Consider the following 22,308-nt stretch of genomic DNA (forward strand, 5'->3'; position numbering starts at 1 on the left):
ATCTCTCAATCACACGTTACTACCTCTGCTTCCTCCTCGGAATGCCTTTTGACTTTACGTCTCATGGGGTCATCGGACCCTATGAGTCGGCATAGATCCTATCTGCCTGATGGATCGTCTGGGTCGTGGAATTCCTGCTCATGACTACGCCACTGTCCTGTTGTGACTCCGCCCACTCCTCCTCCCCACCGCCATCTGCCTGATGGATCGTGGAGGTCTCCATCGTGGAATATGCCTACTATGAACTATTCATACACTCTGTCATATTCATTGAATGTATTTTAACTCTAAATCTGTCCTTCTGTACACATTACATCTATTGCATCTGTCCATCCTAGGAGAGGGATCCTCCTCTGTTGCTCTCCTCCAGGTTTCTTCCCTTTTTTTCCCCTTGAAGGGTTATTTGGGAGTTTTTCCTGGTCCGATGTGAGGTTTTGGGGCAGGGATGTCTATGTGTACAGATTGTAAAGCACTCCGAGACAAATTTGTAATTTGTGAAATTGGGCTATACAAATAAACTGAATTGAATTGAATTGAATTGAATAGATGGATATATAGATGGATAGGTGGATAGATGGATATATAGATGGATAGGTGGAGAGGTGGATAGATGGATATAAAGGTGGATAGGTGGATAGATGAATAGATGGATAGATGGATTGGTGGATATATAGGTGGATAGGTGGATAGATGGATAGGTGGATATATGGATAGATGGATATATAGGTGGATAGATGGATATATAGGTGGATAGTTGGATAGATGGATAGATAGATAGATAGATAGATAGATAGATAGGTGGATAGGTGGATAGGTGGATAGATGGATAGATATATGGATAGGTGGATAGATAGAGATAGATAGATAGGTGGATAGATAGAGATAGATGGATGGATAGATAGAGATAGATGGATAGAGACAGATGGATAGATAGCCATAGGTGCATAGATGGATAGATGATAGAGATAGATAGATAGATAGATGGATAGATGGATAGATAGAGATCAATGGATAGATAAGTTACTGAGCTCATCCACATAGGGGGTAATTTGTCTGAAGTGTAGGGAGCAAGTAAAAGAGAAAGTAAACAAGTAACCAAGCTTGCGATGTAGTCCGCATGCCATTATTATTTAGTATTGAACATTTACGCGGTCGTATATTTGGCTTTTTTATTCGGGGTCATATATATTTGGGGGATTAATTTGTCGCTCCTGCAAGTCAAAATGTCAACCCGAGATTTGCTGATCGATCATCAACACAAATCTAATCTAATTCTGCATCCAGTAATAACCCGTCTGCGTGCGTGTACCTGTATTGGCTGTCCGGCTGCAGGCCGGCGACCAGGTGACTGGTCCCCGACTCCACGGCGATGGTTTGGTCATCCACGGTGATGACGTAGGAGGTGATGTCCGCCCCGTTGCCGTTGGGCTCGTCCCACTTCAGGAGGAGGCAGGTGGAGGGGGAGTGGCCCGACTCCGAGGAGGTGGGGAGCTCCAGGAGGGCGAGGGAGGAGACCGGTTCGGGGTTGGTCGCCGGGGTCCGGAAGCTCACCTGCTCGCTGTAAGGACCGCCGCCGGCCTGGTTCACCGCCTGAGACGGAGGCAAAGGAATCAGAGGTCACGGTCGAGGACGATGAAAGTGACGAGGCGAGCGGCGACAGGAATTCGAAGGACAAAAAAAGACGCGAAGCGAGGGAGAAAAATAATTCAAAAAAAGAGGACGAGTGGAGAGACGAAGGTCAAAAGAGTGACACAGACCAATTAAAGCAAAGGGTAAAAACAGACAGCAAGGATGGAGCAAGAAAAATGAAACGATGAGATGAATTCAAATTAGTTATGGAAGCACATAAATATATATTTTTTGTGCTGTTTTAAACATTTATATTCCCCTCAAGTGGTTTCTCTTAAACTTCAATGCCCCCCAAAAATCAGCGGAGGAGCAAACAGGGACAACATACACAAGCTTTGTAAAAGTACAGCTGCCGGATTTACACAACCTGACATAAATAATAACTTTAAAATTGATTCGCTGCATTTATTTTAATCAGCAAGGTTAATTTTTCATTCATTTAATTTTATTAACTTCATCTTATATGTTGACTGTTGATAATTCATTATATTTCTAAATTTTTAAAATTATAAATAAAGAAAAAAAGCAGCAAGGAGCGATTGATTTATTGTAATGGTCAACATTATTATTTATTAATAGAAATGGACTCAAGCCACTTTCCAAGAACAGCGTTTGCAGTTTACGGCGTGTACTTAAAGAAAAATCGAGATTTACGACTTCCTCACACATCCGTAGTTTCTCCGATTCATCTTCACGACATCGAACAAATGTGAGGAACTTAAAACATTTTTTTCTTTTTTTTATCGACCTCATCCTTGTGTGAGCATTTGGATGTTTTAAGTGCTCTCGTAAAACAAGTGGACGTTAAGCTATGCAGATTTTAAACAACGGCGAGTCACAGAGAGTTCAGCCCAGTCTGGGCTTTGTGCTCTTGAGAGGCACATCTGTCCTTTTATTACACTCTTACGGGCAAAGACAAGTCACTCACATGCACGCACACACACACACACACACACACAGAAACACACAGACATACACAAATACAAATCACTCACGCACACACACACAATCGATTAGGACATTAGGTTGACCTTGTGCTCTCCTCGAACAGGCCCATAAAGAAATGAGTCATAAAACATGCTGTCGATGGATTCATAGCTTCAGAGGGTAGATAAAGGGGGGAGACAGAGAGAGAGTGTGTGTGTGTGGGGGGGAGGGTGTGTGTGTGTGTTATTTATGTAGCAGATTAAGGAGAGTCAGAAGATAAATACAACCAATTATCATCAACCTTTCACTGGTCTTTTTTTATCAGTTATTGCTTTCAGTGGGCTTTGGCACTTGAGCGCGCTTGTAATTATCACCCACACGTAGGCTTTGAGTGCATGTTTGTGTGCGTGTGTGTGTGTGTGTGTGATCGTTACCTGTAGCCTGCAGCAGAAACCCGTGGCGGGCGTCAGGTCGGACAGCTCGCACTGCGTGGCCGCGCCGCAGTAGATGAGCTCCATGGCTTCGTCTTCTCTCGCCCACTCCAGACGATACTCGGAGATGTCTGTGCCCGAACCCTCAGGACTCTGCAACACACACACACACGATAAGCCAAGCTCAGGGGATTCCTCTTCCAAAATAAAGGTAATGCAGTAAATAAAGTGCCCCGATAAACCAGGTCGAGGGGGTAATAAAGGACATATTACTCGAGATTGGCTTTATTCAATTAAACCCCGGAGGCTTTGCTCTACAAAGTGGAAGCATCATCCAGGGACGAGTCTCCTGGCTCGACTCGTCCACAACAAACATAAAGCAGCAGCTTCTTGAAGTCAGGAGCACGAAGCAGGAGGTGGGGCCTTTTTCAGACGGCTTCAGGAAATGTGTCTCTTTCTGTGCTCATTAAGATGCTTCTTAATCTGATTAACAACTGTGTGTTTGTGTGTGTGTGTGTGTGAGATTGTCTCACCTCCCAGTTGAGCGTTACACAGGTGTTACTGGTGAGGGTGACGAGTGGCGCCCCACACTGGCCAGGAGGGCCCGCTGCAGTCGTCGCCTCTGTTGCCTCGGAGTACGCTCCGAACTGAAAAGAGAGGAAGAGACACCGTAGGATGAGACGTGTGTGTGTGTGTGTGTCTGTTTATGTGTGTACATGTGAGTCGTGCTTGTTGTTTTGGCACCCTCTGCATGTTCCACTGATGTTTCTGTCTGTATGTGTGTGTGTGTGTGTGTGTGTGTGTGTGTGTGTGTGTGTGTGTGTGTGTGTGTGGAGCTTGTGCCTGCGTTCAATCAGCAGGTCTGAGTGCTCGTTCCCCGTAGAGTGTGTGGATGATCAGACCGAGCAGCACATAGCTGTTAGTCTGTCTGGGACACGCTGCCCTAAGAGATACTGGCCTTGTGTGTGTGTGTGTGTGTGTGTGTGTGGAGTCTGGCCATTAATATTTGACTCCTATTCAGAGTCCTACACAGTGCGCGTACCGAGTAGATTTAATTGCCATAAGAGCCGTGAAACACGACGCGTCACGCCTGTAACGTGGAAAATGAGAAAGACTTTTATGCATTCTGAAACGCTGACTGCTCGAGGTTCATTGTTCCGTCAGGTTTGTTTTGTGGATTCTGCGTCTCGTTAATGTCAGGGAAGTAATGATAAATAATAATGACGGAGTGTAATAAATAGTACCAGAAGAAAAACAACTCACAAATGTACCACTTTAATCCCAGAGAATATCAGATGTATCCGAGTAGTTTTACCCCCCCCCCCCCGCTCCCTAATTAGTATTTATTCAAATGTTTTCCTTATTTATGATTTGCATTTATTTCTATTTTTTATTTATTTCACATTTTTATTTATTTCTAATTAGTATTTATTACATTTATTTATTTCTAATTTGTATTTATTTACATTTTGAATTTATTTCTAATTTGTATTTATTTCTAATTTGTATTTGATCCTAATTTTGATTCATTTCTAATTTTGATTTCTTTCTATTTATTTTTACTACTCTCGTCTTCTTGCCCTATGTGTGTGTTTGTGTGTGTGCGTGCGTGCGTGCCAGACTCTCTCACCCCGGCCTCGTTGGCGGCCCTCAGTTGGAAGCTGTACGTGGCGCCGGGCAGCAGACTACCCACAGTGCACTGCAGCTCCGAGCCGTGGTAGACCTCTGACGGCTCGCCGTCCGCCCCGCTCATCTCCAGACTGAACACGCACTCCTCGCACACACCTTCGGAGGCGGGGGCTTCTGCGGCGGCACAGAGGGACCGCGTCAGACATCACCACGCCGCGAGAGTCACGCTCGACACGTGCCGACACATCAGGTCGCAGAGGGCCATTTTGAAATGCACTCAAAGGGAAAGAAGATCCTTTCCTCCACCAGCTGCTCCTCTCTGGTTGCAGTATGGGGGAAAGTAATGACTGATGGCGATGGTGATGGTGATGATCTTCAACTGGAGACGGGAATTGCAACAGCGCTGCCTGAGAGTGAGCCGATTGGGGCGAGCGCTCTCAAACTGGTTAGAACAAGAACTTCAGGCTGGGAAACGTTCGCCTGCCAGCGGATAATAGAACTAACCTGGAATAATGGGCCGACGTTAGTGGAGTTAAAAACCCGACGCGGGGCATTTAATGGGATCAATTAGGGCTCAATTAGGCGGAAACATGGCAGACTGGAGGTTAAATCAGAGTCGGTCGGGTGGAAACACACGAAGCTGCCAGAGGGCGATTTTATAGATGCTGAACATGTAACAATATCAATGATTTCTGCTAAACAAACCTCAAACACAGTGTGTGTGTGTGTGTGTGTGTGTCACTCACCCCATTCTAACTGCACTTCCTTGTGTTTGGCTTTACCCACAATCCTCGGTGGCGGGCAGGGACCCGGTGGGACGATTAATGTACGGACCGGAACACTGACGGTGCACTTCAGGAAAAACAAAAACAAAAGAGGGAAGTACGGTTTAATATCGGTTTGAATACAGAAGTGTTCATTATAGTATCTAAACATAACATTTATGTGGAGGATGTTCTGAGCAACACTGACGCCAATTAAAAGTGTACCAGGTTACTAATGGTTGTTGTTGCCTGTGTGTGTGTGTGTGTCTTACCGGGCTGTGTCCTCCGGTGGTGATGCTACACACACGTAGGCGGTAGAAGGTCCCAGGTGTCAGGCGCTCACACACACATTCTGTTGCTGGACCGCTGTACGCTACCTCCCATTGGCTGGCTGTGCACACACACACACACATACATGTGCACACGCACACACACACACACACACACACACACACACACACACACATATTAAAGAGAACTGAATTACACAACGAATCACATTCATACTCAGAATCTCCTCCTGTTTCACACGCTGCAGACAATGGAGTTACTAACTGCACACACTGTTAATGTTCTGCAGACGGTGAAATGCATAATTATTATTATTATTATTATTATTATTATTATAATAAAGGAGCATATGCAGGTTCTGGTTATCCCAGGGGAAGGAAAACACACAGGTATTTATTTCTGTGAGTTATTGGCAGACGGTGTGTTCAGTGACTGCAGGAGTTTGCAACATGTTTTCAGTGAAGCTTCACACACTGAGAAGGACACGGTGGAATAATACTATATATAGTATCTAAAAAACAGAAGAGAGATTATGGGGTCGAAGTTGATGCGTAATAAAAGGCCTTGAATAACAAGTTTTTCACGGTGAGCAATTGAATAGAACTTGAAAGCCCAATTTGTTCAAATGAGATGAATTTATTTTGGGATGAATGGAAGAAAAAAACATTGTTTCTTCCATTTGATTTTTAGATTTTTCTTTGCTTTATTCCAAGAAATAAGACCTCTTTTTCTTTTCCTCTACCTCGATGAAGAAACAAGAGAACATTTTGGTTCAGGTGCAAATAAAAAATAAATAAATAAAATAACTGTTGCTTCTAAACGGACAGACGGTACGGTTTTAAAGCATCGGGCTTTTCTTTTCTTCTTTTTTTTAAAAGATAACATGGTGAACAAGCGCTCAAATGAGTCATGTGACATGAATGGATGTAACGGTACCTTCAGAGTCTCCCTCTGAGACCTCCAGCAGGTACGTGAGAGCCTCCGAGCCCCCGTCGTCCTGGGGGGGATCTGTCGAGGAATAGATCATTTCAGTTTCAATGCATTATCTTGAAACTTGAAACTTGAAAAATTAAACATTAATGATCATAAAAAAGAAGAAAAAACAACAAATCACAGATTTATCCAGAAGATATTACGGAATAACTCTATAATAAAACTGTCGAGGCAGATGTTATGTAGCACATTGTTCTGCTTTCTACTACCTTCATATTTTATCCCGTTTATAGAGCATTTAAAGATACTTTAAGGACGTCGTGGCGGTCACGGTGAAATAATTGGAGATACTTTTGGAGATGTTTATTCTGGGATTATTGCCAAGTCAGCGCTGATGGACTCAACCTGCTCGCCTCACACCAGTTAGACCACATGTGTCAAACTCATGGCCCGCGGGCCAAATGTGGCCCGCCACGTCATTTGATGTGGCCCGCGACGGCATGAAATAAATATGATGCCTTTTCTTAAAAAAGGGAGGAAAAAAAATCTTGTGCTTTTATTTTGAAGGTCTTTTTTTGCAGCGGACTGCGGTCTGTTCACTCCCCTTCATGCTGCGTTCACGCCAGAGGAGAGGCAACCCTTGCATTGCTTTACTACAGTGGTCGCCAACCCGTCGATCGCGATCGACCGGTCGATCTCGGAGACGTTCCCTGTCGATCTCCAAAATAAAATGAAAATAAATTCAGAAACACATTGTTCCTTGTTTTCGAACATTTTCTAAAGTGTCTTCTGAAATGTTGTCTTCCTGACAGGAAGATTGACGTCAGAAAAGATCTCCGCCTGATTTTAATGAACGCCTGAAAGCGGGTTCTCTGACAGCGGTGTTCTCAGCTGTGCGCCCCGAGAGAGGGGAACGTACCACTACAGGTGGGGCGCAGGGGAAATGCAGAAACACCTTTATTGATAACTTCACATATTACACAAGCTCAAAGTACACCGACATAAAACTAAGTCATCAATAAATACATGTTGAAATGCCTGTACCTTCGTGTACATGTTTACGTTACGACATTAACAGGTTACGCCTGCGCATGCGCGACAGCCGAGATTCTTGGCGACTTGCCAGGTCTTACCTCCGTGAGTTTGGCTTTTCTGCTGTTGTCCTTCAAAACAAAAGCTCAACATTGATCTTTTTTTCTAGTCTGATAGACTAATCTGGTTTACTTGAAAGTGATTGCAATTGCATTTATTCTATTATTTGAAAAGGGACAGATGAAGGAGTCACAAATGGTGATTCTCATATTTATTATTATGATAATTATTTAAATCTGAGGATGTCTGTTGAGTTGATGTGAACGTATTCACCAACGGTCTGAGTTCAGAACCAGTCCCAGATGAGAAAACGTTCATGAATACCAATTTTGCCCCGAAAAACTCGTCAGTGGAGTTGAGAAAATCACCAAATCAAAGACCAGGAGCTGGATTACTGACAGACAGCTGACAGACTGCCTCAGACTGTCTGTCATTATGAACCAACTACAAGCTCACAGACAGAGTTCAGTCACAGCCATCACAGTCAGTGCGTTTACATGATGGTATAATTCGATTCTTGCCTTAGTCGGACTATGCTATCTTTTGGGGGATCAGCTGTTATCCCAATATACATGGCAGTGAGTAATTCGAATCATTGGCCTTTGAAAGCATGTCATATCCGATACGATAGGCGGCGCTGTTTTCATTACAACTCGTGGTGATGCAGCCATTTCCGCTTGACCTCGTCACCACCACCAACAACAACATTTCGAGAAAGATGGCGAACAGAGAGCAAGGCGAAGCTACATCCCTCTACTATTCTTCCATGGTGTTAATAGGAGTACAGCGAATGCAAATGGCGCTATTGGCTGAGTTGATAACGGAGAGAAGACGCCGTCGCCGAAGGTACACGGAGAATTTAATTTATCGTCTCTTTCGACTTCCGGGTCACGACATGCGGAGCATTTCAACAGTCTCACCTACTTTTACCGCCCGAGTTTAAAAAATCAGCCCGAATGAGGCGCATTTTTCGCGTCCTGTCATTCACGCGCCCGGCGGACATCCAGACGCGCGTGTGTGTGTGCGCGTGCGTGTGTGACCACATTGACTTTGTATTAACAAACATCCCCAGTTCCCCTATTATGAATTCCTCCATCAGGTCTACGTCAGTGGTCACTCAGGTTGAAGTGAGTGCTGCTTCATGTTGTTCAGTATTTATAATATAGTCAGAAGAAAAGTTAATGTTGAACATGTGAATCTTTTTTAATTACCCTTGTTTAATTTATTTATATTTGTGTATAAAAGCTGCTCCTCAAGACTCTGACTTGTAGAGCAGCTTTATGTGTCATAGGTTCAGTGAGACATGAATTACATCTTTTGAGGCTTTTTAAAACCAGACTTTTTTACTTCATGTTTATGCATGAAAGCACTGTTTATTTGGATTTGGCTCTCGACGGAGGCGGCGCCTCCCCTTTCCTCTCCTCCCCCCCCCTTCCTTCCCCTGCTTTCTCTCTCTGCATGTTGTCTCTCTGTCTGTTGTGATCTCTCTCTCCTCTCCTTCTTCTAAAAACCATGGACGTAATAAAACTAAACTGGTCCTTAAACGCACATTCACCATCCGACGAGCTCGACGGGAGCGGGAACCTGGCCTGTCCTGGGGGGGGCAGCTCGTTGCTGGATACGGATACCGGCTGGCGCGGGGCTTGTGCCACGCACCACCTCCTAGTGGAGGACGAGAAGACATCTACCTATTCGAACTTTATTCGGAGATTTCGGTGTTTTTTGCTTTGGTTTTGGGTTTGCCCTGGGAAAAAAAAGAATTGCAACGAGCCCCAAGGCCCCCTAAGCCCCCCCGGACGCTGCTGCTGTTGAGAGCGTTGGGCGGCTACTTTGGCATTAAAACACTGCATTAAACCCATGAGAAAACAGAAGTGAATGAAGCAAATTGATTTGAAATTGAATGAACGAATGAAGAAGGAAATCCAAAGAAGAAACGTGGAGGAACGTGAAGAAAAAAATTGCAACTGAAAAAAGACCAAATAAATCCAATCTTCCTCAATCTCCCAAGGCAGGACGGCCCAAGGTCCTGACTGGAATAACAACTCTCAAGATCACTGTCATAACAACTCTCCCCTTCCACTCTCATTCCCCATCCACCTTCCTTTGTTTTGGTTGTTTTCTCCACATGGCCATCACCATCATGTGGCCCATGGGCCATGTCTGTTGCTGTGGTCTGTGGTGTGGACGCCACAGGCCATTCACACACAACTGACACTCACCACACTATACACTAATGAACTGAACTTACCAAACTACCCCCATCCCACGCCCCCCGCCATGCCGCCGGGTGACGGGACGGCGGGTTGTCGGTGCGCGGCGATCGCGCGGTGTGGCTGCTGCTGGCCTTGGCTACTGCCCCTCCTTTTCCCCAACCTGCTGGATTACCTACTTGGATTACCTCCCCTCCTACCCCTTCCTGCTCTCCCGCAATGTATGCTATGTGTCTCATTGTTTTTTTCTGGTCCTTTTATTTCTCACTCCTCTTCTACATTTGCTCTCTTCATTTTTTTTTCTCGCCCTTTTTCATGTTGTGCTGGCCGGCGCTTCTTTTCTTTCTTTTTCTTGTGCGCGATTGCCGGGCAAAAAGTTGTGCCTCTTTTTGTGTTTTTTATCTTCATAAGTTTTTCGCTTGTTTGTTTTCTTTTTTGTTTGATTCATTCTTTTGCACTCTGATTCTGATACATGTTTTAAAGTCTGAAGTTATTGAGTCGTAATGTATGTTGTATTACCGTGTGTCCTTAAGATTCACTTGTTGGTTCATAATTGACTGTAAAAGGGAATATTACTAAATAGTTTTGTTGTGCATACTGTGATATTCTGAACTCTCAGGTTCAAACTGCACCATCTTTTCATTAAATACATTTGAGAAGTTAAAAATGTCCCTCGATTTAGGTCTCAGCTTGTCATTCAGGGGTGATAGTGCGTCCCAAAGCCAGACCAGTAGAGAACCACTGCCCCAGACCAGTGGAGAACCACTGCCCAGACCAGTGGAGAACCACTACCCAGACCAGTGGAGAACCACCTGTCTCAACTGTGACAAAGCTTTTAACAAAGTTAATGTAATAATGTTTGTTTGATCTTTGATAAAGTAATGTGGGTTAAAATAAATATAATGAAATTAAATAGATTTATTTTATAATATTAAATACATTTGCAGATATAGTTATACATTCATATAAGTACACCTAAATAAACAATAAACAAATGCAAAGACAGTTATTTAACAATATGTTCTGCAGTAGTTAGAATTATACCGTGTTAGTGACAACCGGCCCTTTGAGGGCCGCCATGAGGCGGATGTGGCCCTCGGTGAAAATGAGTTTGACACCCCTGAGTTAGACACACCCACGGGTGCTACTGTCTGAATACACATGCACATGTGATGATGATAAATACACACACACACATACACACACACACACAATAATGTGACATGGCAGAATAAAAGTCAGTAGTTGAGCACTTAAAATGTGTCAGATCAATAATCTGAAGGGCGATCGAGACGATCTGTGCTGCGCGTTTACAACGTTTGATGGATGATGTCTTTTCACGCCGCGGTACCTCGGGTACATAACGCACGAGGGGCCCCCGCGGGTCGCCCTTTATCAGCGTTATCCCACCTGATTGAATTATTTCATTCTGCATTATACTCTGCAAGGTGTTTTATTTCATTGTTTAAGTTGCCGTATCTTTTTAAAGTTCAGCGCCATTGGAAGAAAAATGACTTTTGCCCATTTTCATCCTTTTAAAGAGACGCAACCGAAAGGCCAAGCAGGCAAAGAATGGACCGTTCTCTGCCAGGGACTCATGGAATAACAGCACAAACAAAGTTATTCTTGTTGTGCAGCAGAGTGCGATTGTCCCCTTTTTTGTTTTTCGTGACTAATCGGATTCTGCAATTATTCACGTGGGGGGAAAAAAAAAGATAAATGTCATGTCTGTACCAAGAACAATGGAGGAGACGGCGGACTACAGGTCTCACTCCAATACCAACTTCCCATTTCTTCTTCATACTGATGGACTAAAAGCTCATTGTGTGGAACAGTGTTTAGTATCTACAACACATTATTCAATTATTAGAACAAGAAAGAGTTCAAATCCCATGTTCGCTTGTGACTCGCTGTGCATTTTCCACTTTGCATGCGTGTGTGTGTGTGTTTTTTTACCCCATGTGATGGTAAATCCGTAGGGCGTCGCCGCGGTGACACAGGGTGTGGATGGAGGCCCCGGTTTGTCTGGGTTGGTGGTGCAGACCAACACTTCACTGGGGCTGCTCTTTCCCTCCATGTTTGATGCTATGAGCTGCAGGAGAGGACGCAGGAGGAGGAGAGATGGAGGAGGCAGGAGGAGGAGGAAAGGGTAGAGGATGAAAGAGGACAAGAAATAAGAAAAGATGGAGTGTGATTAATGGGAGCCATTACTCTTTGGCTGCTCCGCCTCACCCCCGATCTAACGGGGTTGTATCCTCGAATGTGTGCATGCACGTGTGTGTGTGAGTGATAAGCAGAATGTGTGTGTGTGTGTGTGTGTGCAGGAAGTCCGTGCGAGGTGTTGTTTTGAGATGATCGCACTATAATAACGCAATTGATAATGCGGGAGCGCCCGCCAAAATAAGAGCGCAGAACCCACTTAGAGAGATCTAGTGCGGGGACATTTGAGGTTCACAATGTCCGCGCATTATGAGCCGCCGCGACAGCTTTTAGTCCGCCGTCCTCGCTAAATGGCGAGTGGCCTTCTTGCATCATTGGTTATATTGTATCCTTTTTCGGTTAAAATGTCGTTTCCCTTCCCAGATTGTCACCTGGATACGTTTGTGTCCTTTGGGACCCGCAACGGAGAGAGAGAGCAACAACAATAATGAAGATTAATAGGCAGCTGCACTCTGCAGTATGCACGGCGGCAGTGTTTTTTACACTTTTAATGAAATGAATTAAATTCCTGTGCAACAATCTGATAATCCACACGCACACGCAAGAGGCAACACACAGGAGGTACGATAGATACCAGCTGTTGGACTCCTCCATCCCGTTGACAGTCTTCACATTCATCTTTTTTCATAAAAAGTTTTTTTTTAAATAGAAAATATGTCGTCGCTTACCCTGAATTTATACTGCGTCCTCCTCTTCAGGCCTTGTACAGTACAGGTCAAGTTCTCTCCAGTGTACTTTGGATGAAAGTCTACTCCCTGTGTGTGATACAGATACATACACAGTCAATAGCCGGTGTGTGTGTGTGTGTGTGTGTGTGTGTGTTCCTGTCAGCGTGTGTTAGTTTAAGTGTACATCTTTGAGCATTTGGATGGATTCAAAGCTGACTTTTTAACTATATACGACCATTCGATGCAAATTCCCTTCTTCTTTTCACAGTATGGTGTGTGTGTGTGTTTGTTTCTGTGTGCACATTTGGATATTATAGGATATATTGCTCTGTGCATCTGTCGTTCATTTCCCCAAACTAGTTTGCGATGTATCCTGCCAGCCCCCCTCTCATCGCATCCTGGAGGAAATTGTTACTTCTCCCACGTCTCCTCTGGTGAGCTTCACGTAACCGACGGCAACCGGAGCTCAATCCAATTTACTTTGACAGAAAACAACCGAAACCTAATAAAACATTTTTTTTCTCATTTAATAGGGGTGCGGCGGCTACGTCTACTCACGCTGTTGTCCTCCTGGATCTCGAGTGTGTATTTCAGCTGCTCCTCGCTCGGGCTGCCCTCGGGACGCCCCCACTCCAAGGTCACCCAGGAAACCCCCGCCCGGACCAGACGTGGCGCCAGCGGCAGAGCGGGCAGGGTGCCCATGGTGTAGAACACCACCTCCGTGCTGACGCCGCTGCACAAAAACACATTCGCGGGACATTATTAAGGTTTTATATTGTTATTTTACAGCTAAAGCGAATTATTCACTCTGTCGATTCAGGAAAAGAGGCTGCGATGCAATGAGAAGTCTTTAGAAGAGGGGAAGGAGTGCAGGGGTGCAGGCAGGCAGCGTTCACACACATGACCCGTGGATTTCTAGGACTTTTCACCAAATTTCCATGGCCATGTATTTTTCCATATGTAGCCAAACATGGTTAAATCTACACGTCCCTGTCATAGTGGATTAACCCGACCACTTCCCTGAGCTACTGTTGCTATGGCCATCGAACCTTTCAGTTAAGGTTAAGTACAAAAAAAAAAGGTGCAGACAGTATTATATTTTGAGCGTCTTTCTTTTAAAAACATATTGATTACATCAAACTCAGCGGAAATGAACATGTGAATATAACACATTTCCTGGACTTTTCCAAAACTTTTGGGGATTTAAATTTTTTTAAAGGACTTTTTCAGCCCTGGAAATCACCATTTTTTTACATTTTTATTCCGGGACTTCCATGTTTTCCATGCCCGTACGAACCCTGTGTAAGGGGAAGTGCAGGGCTGCAGGTGAGGTGAACTCCCAGTGGAGATACTAAGAAGGGAAACATGGCAGGGGGTAACAAAAAGGATATATATATATGTCAGGAGCCAGATGGGAAAGACAGAAAGAGAGGAGGCTAATGTGAGAGGTGCAGCAGGGAAATGATTTCCAATGTACGACCAGCAGCAGGAGTCGGAGAGGGCAGATTTATTTTCCTCCGGTTGAGGTAAATAGCAAGTAATCAAAGGCCAGCATGACCCCGCTCTGCTTTGTGCGCGTCGGTCCGCATGGTGCAAAAAGAGGGGAATCGAGCAGAAGGATCCATTAAGACCGCTTTGAGTTCAGCTGCAGAGCTAATATCCCCCCCCCCCCCCCCCCAATCACAGCCTCCCCGTCGCACTGCAGGCGTGATTTGATGCTCGCCGCCATAATGACAAAGAGGAGACGGGTAGGAGATGGAGGAGGGAAAAAATGAGAAGAGGAAGACGACTCGTGCAGCGGGTCGTCGACTGGCTGCACGCCTGTCCGGCACTCCATCGTGTTTATGTGTGTGTTGTGGATGAAAGTGATGCTATTTTATTATTCCCGGACTGCAGGTGTGTAGTGTCCATGTTTACTAAAACTATGGTCGTGACCTGTCGGTACCTCATGCGGGAAGATGTGTCACATATTCATGAATCCATCCAGGAGTGATACAGCCTCCTGTGCCATTTACTTGAGCACAAGTGTGTGTGTGTGTGTGTGTGTATTTCGACAAATAGGCAAACAGGTACCTCGTGCCGATGTCGTTGTGCGCCGCCACTCTGAAGGTGTAGCCGCAGGCGGGGAACAGTCTCGTCAGCTTGCAGTGTTTCAGGCTCCCGAAGTAACATTCTCTGAAAACACTGTTCTTCTTCCCCTGCCGAGGAGACAACACATACATTCATGAGAAAGTGATAAAGAATGAGGAAGAGGATACGTTACATCTTCCCTTTACCGTTTAGTGAGATCTGTGATATATGTGTGTCTTTTTAAATATATGCAAATCAGGAACAGACATTGGCAGACGGCGGACACGAAGAAGATCGAAGGGCGGACTCACCTCGTCCCATTCGAGCAGGTAGTTTGTGATTTTGGAACCGTTGTCGCCCGGAGGCTGTGGACGACGGAGACGAGAGACGGAGACGGAGAGATTAGCCGAGGGCAAAAGAATCTGACAAAAAAAATGGGTGACTGACGCCGCCTCGTTGTCAGTGACAGTGGATGAAAAGGTCACAGAGGGCCGAGAGAGACGCAACGATGTCTCTCTGTTATGGTGATGTCATACTAGTAAAGTTAAGCTGGTCGATAAACCCCATAAAGAGGAACATGCCGTTTACTTTCATCAAAGTGTATCCAGTGTGTCCCATAGCAAATGAAACTCGGTCCACACGGTTAAAAGATAAAGATCGGCGGCCATCGGAATCAATGGAGACGTCAATCGGGGTGAAATGCGTCACCCTTTGAGGAGATAAGACCCCGAGCCGGTACCTTCCACTGCAGGGTGAGGGTGCTCTTGGTGCGGTGGGAGAGCTTCGGGGTCAGCGGGACGTCGGGGGCGCCGCAGTGCGTGGTGAACGAGCCGGCCTCTGAACACGAGCCTCGGACCGAGTTGTACATCGCCGACACCCTGGAGCGAGAGCGAGAGACGTTATTCGTTCAGTGGGAATCCATAGACAGAGAACTGGTAGAAACCGGTAGAAACTGGTAAGAAAACGGTAGAAACTGGTAAGAAAACGGTAGAAACTGGTAAGAAAATGGTAGAAACTGGTAAAATCAGTAGAAACTGGTAGAAACCGGTAAAAACTGGTAGAAACTAGTAGCTACCGGTAGAAACTGGGAAAGAAAACCAGGTAAAAACTGGTAAGAAACTGGTAGAAACCAGTATAAACTGATATAACCTGGCAGAAACCGGTAAAAAACGGGTAAGACTGGTAGAAACTGGTAGAATCCGGAATAAACTAATAGAAACTGATAGAAACTGGTATAAACCGGTAGAGACTGGTATAAACTAATAGAAACTGGAATAAACCGGTATAAGATGGTATAAACCGGTAGAGACTGGTATAAACTAATAGAAACTGGAATAAGCTGGTATAAACCGGTAGAGACTGGTATAAACTAATAGAAACTGGAATAAACTGGTATAAACTGGTATAAAGCGGTAGAGACTGGTATAAACTAATAGAAACTGGTATAAACCGGTAGAGACTGGTATAAACTAATAGAAACTGGTATAAACCGGTAGAGACTGGTATAAACTAATAGAAACTGGAATAAACTGGTATAAACCGGTAGAGACTGGTATAAACTAATAGAAACTGGAATAAACTGGTATAAACCGGTAGAGACTGGTATAAACTAATAGAAACTGGTATAAACCAGTAGAGACTGGTATAAACTAATAGAAACTGGAATAAACTGGTATAAACCGGTAGAGACTGGTATAAACTAATAGAAACTGGAATAAACTGGTATAAACCGGTAGAGACTGGTATAAACTAATAGAAACTGGTATAAACCGGTAGAGACTGGTATAAACTAATAGAAACTGGTATAAACCGGTAGAAAGCTGCGAGCGGCAGCGTCCTTACCGTACGTAGTAGTCCATCGCTGGCCGCAGGTCTTTCAGGTGGTACTCCAACTCTTCGCCACTGAAACGCACGCAAAACAAAAAGAGGTCAAGCCGGCGCCCGTTGAGATGAGCGTCAGCGTCCTTGCGCCGCGGAGCGCGTCCCCCCTTTACCTGTAGAGGAGGCGGTACTTCCCGTCCCGCCCCTTATCCGAGAGAGAGACCTCGTACACGGGCGGCCCGTTGCTGAGCCTGTTCACCAGCCCCGCCGGGGGGGTCCAGGACAGCCGCGCGGCCCGCGCCTGCACATTGGAGACCTGGAGACACGCGGGAGGATGTACATGTTACATACATATTACATACATGTTACATACACCGTAGACTCAGGGAGCGGCTCAGGGTTGACCTTTGAACCCACACGGTTTATGAGCTTTCTGCTCCAAATGACATACCCAAACTACAAAGGGTGTAGCTCTGCAACCACAACAGCTTTTTGAATAGTGTTGGTGTTTTAATAAAGGCAACACATGTGAGCTTTTGTTCAGATGTGTACATATTAGTATATATGTTACTGGTTAAGAGTAAATAAAGATGAAACTTCTATGAAAACAGAAGTTTCAGGTTTGACTCGGAGAAAAAAGCACTTTCAGGATGAACATCTCCTGGATGGATGCACAGAAAAGGCCTCAAATCCCAGATAAAAACACAACATGTGAACTGAAAAGTATGACTGAGTTTTTAGTAAAGACAATTTAGGCGAGGTCTCCAAAATGTGCATTTGAGCACCATCTGAGCCATTTGACTTTTCTCATGTACCAGACCATATATGTCACTTTTATATTACTTTTGGTGTTAAATACTTGCTCAAGGACACATCGACTCGGGCGGGGATTGAACCGCCGACCCCTTGATTGGAAGACGGACCTGCGGACCACTAACTTAGTGGCCTCCAATTAGTTAGTCGATTTTTAAATGGTGTTTTTTCTATTCTCCATTGGAGGCAACAGTAATGTCCTCATGAGTGTGTCGGTACATTTGGTCATTAAAAACATCCCCCCGGCCTCGACTCCTCCCACTTGCACGTCCACCGTGCTCAACAGAGCATTACAGAGGAACCGGGGCGAGTGCCGACGCGTTTATGGGATTTAACATTTTTTTCTTCTTCATAAAGCTGCGGCACGCGGTCGGGGCGAGACAGTCTGCTCAGAATCTACCGCCGTTGCAGATAGAGAGAGAGAGAGAGAGAGAGAGAGAGAGAGAGAGAGAGACACAGAGACAGAGGTACCGAGGCCGTCTGAGAGGAGACGCTTTGTTTGTCGATACCACAACAATTAGGTTATTGAGATGTCATCACACCGGGCTGTCCACATGCCTGAGAACACATTTGTCTTCTGATGCCCATTTATTCAACACACACACACACACACACACACACACACACACACACACACACACACACACACACACACACACACACACACACACACACACACACACACACACACACACACACACACACAATCTTTGTGAACGCTCTAGTCTACAATGTTGAAGGCCGCGTATACAAAACAACTTCCTCTCGGCCAGGTGTCTGGATATCTTGCACATAAACATTTCTAAAGTCAAATAATAAAAGGTGATGCATTCGGTCCTGTGGATGTGCATCTGTCTGTCTGTCCACAGCTCATCACTCATATCATTTGTGTTTTTTTTATCCCGCCATTGACAGCCGACCCCCCCCCGCCCCACTCCTCTGACATCCCTCCAGGAGTAAAAAGGAATTTAAAAAACTGACATCCGTGGAAAGCTTCTGGTCTCATTTTGAACATCTACAGATTAATCTGAGAGGTTCCTCCCTCAGCTCCCCTCCCTCGAGGAGCATTAATAAACGAAGGACATCTCGTATGGACGGGCCTCTGCTCTCGAGTCCATCACGAGACACCTTGGCTGACTGTAAAACTACGAAATAAATCCTCACCAAAACTCCTCCTTTGTAAATGCAGCCAGGAAATAACGCGACCTGCAGTTTATGACACGGAATAGCAATCGATGACCCAAGACGACGTGAAGATTTTCCCCCTTTGCTTTGCTTTTTCTCCTCAGGATCGACTATAATTAACTGAATGCATCAAGAAAAGAGGAGATTGTGAGGATTAATCGCTCCTTCACACTGATCTCCCAAACCTCATCCCTCTCTCTTTCTCACCCTCTATCTCAACCGCCGGTTATAAACTTGCAGCTATCAAATGATCCAGTTTGCCTGCTGCATTTCCTCTCCACCAAACTAAGTCTGCGGGGATCCGGCTCATTCATTCGCATTCTCCCCGGGGAAGAAAAGTTAAAATATGTCGTAAAAAAAAGAAGTGTTTTTCAGCTGATAAAAGTGAGCAGATGCTGCCCTCTAGTGGCCGAGGATGAGTTACCCTCCCAGTGACCGTTAGGAGCCACGAACAACTTTAGTATTTTCAGGGGACGTTGTGACGGGATGAAAATATGGAAACTGAATCAACCCTCATGCCATCTCTCTGTGTCTTTGTGTGTGTGTGTGTGTGTGTTTATGTGTGTGTAAAGCTGTGGGAGCAGGTGTGAATGCCAACCTGTGGTTTGTCGATCGTACACAGCAGGTCTTGAACACGCTTCACCTCTGAATCATGATCTGAGGAGACGGAGACACAAAGATACATTATTAATTTTTTTTGCCGTGACATTCAAGGGGAACATTGGGGTCACAGTTGCAGTCGGTGTGCATAGTTCATGTATTTCTCAATTTGATTCTGACTTCATTTAAATTGAAAAAAAAGTTTTAAAAAAAGAAGTAAAACAAATGCACATGATCGATGTTGGCCGCGCTGCTGACCACGAGGCTGTTGATTGACACGGAGACCAAAGTCACGATATTGTGACACATCTTTAAAAAAACTGCGGCTCGTTATATTGTCCATATAATCTCCACGATGACATCGTGGGGTCAAGAGTGCCGCTGGTCGTCCCCGTTAGTCGGCCGTGGAGGAGAACACTGGAATAGTCTAAAATAGACCTCATGGAAACATAGCTGAAGGCTAAATAAGGGAGTTGCCTAACGAGATGTGAACACTTGGTTTTCGTCAGAATCCGCCCGTTTCATTAGTCACTGAATTCCTGACCTAGATAGAGCAAATAAGACGGGAATCACCCAAAAATATATGACCTCATATTAGAACAAATCATAACATAGGACCATTCTGTTTAGTGCATGGAGAATCTTGGCTATATATATATATTTATATAATATATTTATAGTATATATATATCTATAGTATATAGATATAAATATATATAATATTAATATAATCTTTGTGAATACGACTATGCTATAATGTATATATACAGAGATATAATATATATATATATATATACACATATATATATAGTATATAAATATGTACAGTATATAATATATATATTTATATAAATATATATATATATATATGTGACTGTGCTGCTATACAATGCTGCTGCTCTAGCTTATGAGTTATACGAGCTAGTCTTCAAAGAAAAAAGGATTAAGATATTTCTCTAAGAGCCCTTAATAATTTTGTTCCCACTTTTATTTATGTGTACGTCATCTGATTATTACAGACGCAAAACCACAGACTGGACCAGATATAGCCGATAAGTCACATGGTTTTAAGCAATTGGTTACGTGTTTCTTCCTGTACAGCTAAAAAACAAGTGTAATGACGATAGATACTCAGGAACAGGTTTACTATCATGCAATATAGTTTGGATTTAAATGTTAATACGGTTCTGCTGAAACAACTAGAAAATGGGTTCAATCAATTATTAATTTAAGTAAGTTATCAAGCAAAAATGTCACAGATTTACATGTCCTGTTTCTCCAATCAGAAGTCTGATTTTGGGTGGACTTTTCCACACGCACACGCACACACACGTAGGATAAACATCTGCAAACAAACACACTCAGGTACAGGTCTGGTCCAGTAACACGTTGCATCCAAAAGGTGATTTATTGGACACTCCGGATAGTTAAAAGGGCGAGTGGGTCTGTCTGTGTGTGTGTGTATGCGTGTCTAAGTGTGTAATGGAAGTCTTTCCCCTTGTGTGATCCCCGCAGTTGAGGTTTTTCCGACCAGAAGAGGCCTGCTTTCCCCATCTGAGTCTGACCACGATAAATCACAGGATGCGCGCGTGTGTGTGTGTGTGTGTGTGTGTGTCCGTGTGTGTCAGCAATACACAACCTGTATGAAACTAAGTCTGTTTGATGAGTGTGTTCCTGGTACATGACTGCATTACATCGGAATTAACGCACAACACTTACAAAACTACTTGTGTATAAAACAGTCTGTGCTTTAAAGATGACTGTATACTGGGAGTATGTGATAAATGAGAATGTGTGTGTGTGTGAGCGTGAGAGAGAGAGTGCCTAAGTCCCTCTGACAGGTTATGTGGGGGAGAGGGCCTCACTGTGCCTGGGGGTACACTTATGAGTCATGGCAACAGTGATGTCATGGAAGCACAACCTTAACTTGACCTCCTGTGTGTGTGTGTGTGTGCGCGCGTGCGTGTATGCAGTCGTGTGTGAGTCTCAGTATCAGGTTACAGGAGATTGGTAATGAGGAGGTTGGTTAAGCTACTGTGTGTGTGTGTGTGTGTGTGTGTGTGTGTGTGTGTGTGTGTGTGTGTGGCAGCCTGAATGAAGTTCAACAGGTGAAGTACACACCGCAACACACTTTTCCTTTCCTCTTTTCATCCCCACATTTGTCCCCCTTTCAGCCGTCTTGTTATTGTCCGCATTAAAGTCACTTTCACAATAAAAGTCCCTTGTTATTGTAAGTTACTTGACGGAATTCAACCGGCCTCGTCAATCTATAATACTAACATTCAGTCACTCTCATGCAATATACATTAATTCTTGCCATTTACATTTGCATAGAGTAAACATTACCCCTATGCTTCATAATACATTAATAACAATATCAATATTCTCCCTAATATTTTCTATTATAATATCTTTCTATATGTATTAATTTAAAACATAAGACCTCTGCAGATGTTATCAAAATAAACTATTACAACCTAACAATATGTATATGTGTATATATATATATATATATATATATGGTAGTTCAAGGCCTCAACAAGAACCGGAGAAATGCATTTAGCATTTACAGTCAAAATCACATTCTGCCATTTCCTTGTTTTGTTTAAAAAATGTATATATATATATATATATATATATTTTCTTTTTTAAATATTTGTATTAGTCGCTCATAAAAAGAAATAATTATTTTATATAATTTATATAAAATGTATATAATATATATAGATATATAATATAAATATGTATTATATATCTATTATATATATATATATTTAATATATAATATATTAAATATATATAATACAATATATACACTACCGTTCAAAAGTTTGGGGTCACTTAGAAATGTCTTTATTTTTCAAAGAAAAGCACTGTTTTTTCAATAAAGATAACATTAATCAAAAATACACACTATACATTGTTAATGTGGTAAATGACTATTCTAGGTGGAAACGTCTGGTTTCTAATGAAATATCTCCATCGGTGTATAGAGGCCCATTTCCATCAACTATCACTCCAGTGT

General features: G+C 43.8%; 1 protein-coding gene across 1 annotated transcript in view; it reads right to left on the reverse strand.

Moving 5' to 3' along the window:
* The window catches only part of fndc3ba (fibronectin type III domain containing 3Ba), a 90,483-nt gene that overhangs the window by 16,489 nt on the left and 51,686 nt on the right, over positions 1 to 22,308 (reverse strand). The window contains exons 8-23 of the mRNA XM_056425683.1: positions 19,282 to 19,340; positions 16,859 to 17,001; positions 16,707 to 16,766; positions 15,604 to 15,742; positions 15,176 to 15,229; positions 14,868 to 14,992; positions 13,353 to 13,527; positions 12,795 to 12,881; positions 11,863 to 11,998; positions 6,608 to 6,679; positions 5,653 to 5,771; positions 5,363 to 5,468; positions 4,618 to 4,790; positions 3,521 to 3,634; positions 2,991 to 3,140; positions 1,310 to 1,590 (exon numbers count right to left, since the gene is read on the reverse strand). Coding sequence (XP_056281658.1) covers positions 1,310 to 1,590; positions 2,991 to 3,140; positions 3,521 to 3,634; positions 4,618 to 4,790; positions 5,363 to 5,468; positions 5,653 to 5,771; positions 6,608 to 6,679; positions 11,863 to 11,998; positions 12,795 to 12,881; positions 13,353 to 13,527; positions 14,868 to 14,992; positions 15,176 to 15,229; positions 15,604 to 15,742; positions 16,707 to 16,766; positions 16,859 to 17,001; positions 19,282 to 19,340 — 1,993 coding nt within the window. The remainder of the gene's footprint in view (positions 1 to 1,309; positions 1,591 to 2,990; positions 3,141 to 3,520; positions 3,635 to 4,617; positions 4,791 to 5,362; positions 5,469 to 5,652; positions 5,772 to 6,607; positions 6,680 to 11,862; positions 11,999 to 12,794; positions 12,882 to 13,352; positions 13,528 to 14,867; positions 14,993 to 15,175; positions 15,230 to 15,603; positions 15,743 to 16,706; positions 16,767 to 16,858; positions 17,002 to 19,281; positions 19,341 to 22,308) is intronic.

The sequence above is a fragment of the Pseudoliparis swirei genome, chromosome 11 (genome assembly GCF_029220125.1).
Source record: "Pseudoliparis swirei isolate HS2019 ecotype Mariana Trench chromosome 11, NWPU_hadal_v1, whole genome shotgun sequence".
NCBI classification, from domain to species: Eukaryota; Metazoa; Chordata; class Actinopteri; order Perciformes; family Liparidae; genus Pseudoliparis; species Pseudoliparis swirei.